A 3,015-nucleotide genomic window follows, 5' to 3' on the forward strand; every position below is an offset into this window, starting at 1 on the left:
TACTGTAGTTGCTGCTGATACTTCTGGTATTCTTCATTATTCATACCATTGGTATCTAATGTATCACCTACTGTCCACTCTCCTTTATTGTTAGTAACTAAAATACAATATTAATAATAATTTTAATTAGAGGGTGTGGATCTAATGCAACATTAATAAATACATCAAAGGAAATTATTAGGTAATAATAGTATTTATTGGTGGGTGTGGCTAATACACTGACCTAGTTCAGTTAACATAACAATGTTAGGATTAGTGACAAATGCCCGACTCAAATCAACATGGCCTCCAACAGTTATTATCCAGACACAATGAGGACTCATAATGAACACTGAGAGAGAATGACCCAATCTCTTAGTAACAGAGTGAGGTACATCTAACTGTTAATATAAATAAATTAATAATTTACATGTATCTCACTGTACAGATCAATTATTAATAATAGCTAACATACCTTTATCCAGGAATATTGAGTGATGTTAAAGATCCAACAATCATCTAATGTATCATTATTCTTATCCAACCCACCACTTATCACTAGCATAGGACAGTCTGATCCAGTTATAATAATAGCACCTGCATGAGCCCATCTACCCACTGGCCATTGGTCTATTGCTTCAGGTTTCTTTATACACTGCCAGAACTAAAAATTAAGTAACCACACCCATTAACAATGACATTAGTGTGTGTGTGTGTTTTTGAGAGATATACAAATATCTAAACCCAGCTAACCATAGCTGTAGCCTAGCGCTGGGGTGCACCTCGATTGAAATGATTGGCCAATGCCCATGATTCCCCCCCCCATTGACCCTTGTTATAAGGTCGCCATCAGATGGTCTTTTGCTCCAGTTTTGTTTATGTGGTTTGGTTCAATTTGATATCAGCTAGTTTTTGTTACCATTATTGTTGCTTGTTCATGCGTGTTAGTCATTATAGTAAGAGGTGTGGTTTTTCTCACGTGAACCTCCGAAGGGACCGGCAGTCTGGCCTTGAGAACGAGATGTGGCAGGTTAAAACGCTTTTTCGGGCGCCCAACTCTCCCTGCTCTGCCAAATCCACTTCAGTCAGGTCAGGCAAGTTTTAAGTAATCTTTATAGTCCTAAACTAGAGTTGCTTTAGTAGGCTGATACTAAGTTTTTGTAGTACATGCATGTGTAAAACTGGTGTAGGCACTGTGGTTTTGTGGATATAGCCTTTGTTTGTAGATGGCAACTCACCTACATGTACATCTAGTTCCTCTGGGAGTGTAGCATGGGCCTGGGTAGCTAGTACTGGAGACCAATGTGGACTTGGGTAGCCATTATTAGGGGCCATGTGGTGCTTTTATTGATTACTAGTGATGGGCGATATATCGATTCTTTATCAATATAAACGATATTTTACGGAATCGATTTGAATCATTATCGAAAATTTTATGCAATTTTCATCGATCTATTGACCACGCCTGTTTATTAAGGTTAAATAACTAATTTTAACAAGTATTGCACTGTTGAACTGCAAGAAAGAGGCAACTGACCAGTTGTTAGCTCAGCCTACCCCAATAAGAAGAGAACAAGGCTCAAGAGCATGGAAATGATCTTCTCTCATGTCCAGTACAGTGCCAAAATCATTAGCCACACCCTTGACACACCCCTAAATGAAGGTGTGGTTATCGTATCGTTAATAATCGATATTCCTCAAAAAGTCCATTATCGATCGTTATCGAAAATTAAGAAAATTGGCCATATCGCCCATCACCATTGATTACATGTATGATGCAATTAATTGATTGATTTTAATTATTCATTATTTATATTGTGTAGGTGGGTGATCTTGCGTACGTGTTATAAAATGATCTTCTAACTAAATTTTCAAATCGATTATATTGACTAAAATGTGTTAAGCGATCTTTAGCTGAAAAATTGGGAATAGTTAAAAACAAAAGGCCTTTATTTAATAGATTAATCTCTGCTCGTGTTAATGTAAAGGAGCTGAGGTTGTGTACTACTATGTTGGGTGGTTGTGGCATTGACCTTGATCTAAAAAGGAGAATATCTCTTTGGAGCTTTTTTGCAATCAGGGTGGTTTCCGGCAGCAGGTATCTTTCTGGAAGTGGAAAGTCTGAGTGGTATAATGTGTACTCTAAAATTTTGCCTTCTGAATTACTACCAAAATTTTGTTGAATAGGATTATCGCTGAGAGGTGTGTCATAAAAATATCTTCGTATTTGCTAAAAAAATTCTTGTGCTTCGTTGTCGAGGCAATCGAGTTGCTTAGGTGTGTATATTCTTAGAATTGTATCGGATGATTGCAACTTAAATTTATTTGATACTTGAATGTACTTTCTAATTTTCTTATTTTGGGAGGTTTTCCTGTTTGCATTACTGTATTTGTTTTGATACTTTTATGTTGTGTCTGGACAATAATTCCAAATTTAATTTTATGCATTGTAAATTTGACTTTTAAATTATAAATTATGGTTACTTATTTTTGTTATGTATATACATTATGTTATTAGAGCATTGGACCAACTAAGTAAGCATGGGTCTGGTTCACACAGGGGAAAGACCACAGTGACCCAGAGCTACGATTGAGCCCTCCCTCGTTCGAGGGACTAGTGGGTGCTTTCCAAAAGTACTGGTGTCTAACTTAGGGTGGTGTTTTTGTTTTGGATCCTGAGATCAGCATATACCTTTGCTCAGGCCTTTGTTTTAGAGCTGAGATCAGTATTAGCTTTTGCTCAGGCCCTTCCACCTCTGTGTGTGTTTTTGGGAGATATACAAATATCTAAACCCAGCTAACCATAGCCGTAGCCTAGCGCTGGGGTGCACCTTGATTGAAATGATTGGCCAATGCCCATGATTCTCCCCCCATTGACCCTTGTTATAAGGTCGCCATCAGATGGTCTTTTGCTCCAGTTTTGTTTATGTGGTTTGGTTCAATTTGATATCAGTTAGTTTTTGTTACCATTATTGTTGCTTGTTCATGCGTGTTAGTCATTATAGTAAGAGGTGTGGTTTTTCTCACGTGACCCTC

General features: G+C 37.5%; 1 protein-coding gene across 1 annotated transcript in view; it reads left to right on the plus strand.

Annotated features, from left to right (window-relative positions):
- LOC109589474 (spore wall protein 2-like) overlaps positions 1-156 on the plus strand; it is a 4,732-nt gene extending 4,576 nt beyond the window's left edge. The window contains exon 2 of the mRNA XM_020005553.1: positions 131-156. Coding sequence (XP_019861112.1) covers positions 131-156 — 26 coding nt within the window. The remainder of the gene's footprint in view (positions 1-130) is intronic.
- Positions 157-3,015: the final 2,859 nt, after the last annotated feature.

Source organism: Amphimedon queenslandica, unplaced genomic scaffold (assembly GCF_000090795.2).
Source record: "Amphimedon queenslandica unplaced genomic scaffold, v1.1 AMPQUscaffold_11279, whole genome shotgun sequence".
Classification (NCBI taxonomy): Eukaryota; Metazoa; Porifera; class Demospongiae; order Haplosclerida; family Niphatidae; genus Amphimedon; species Amphimedon queenslandica.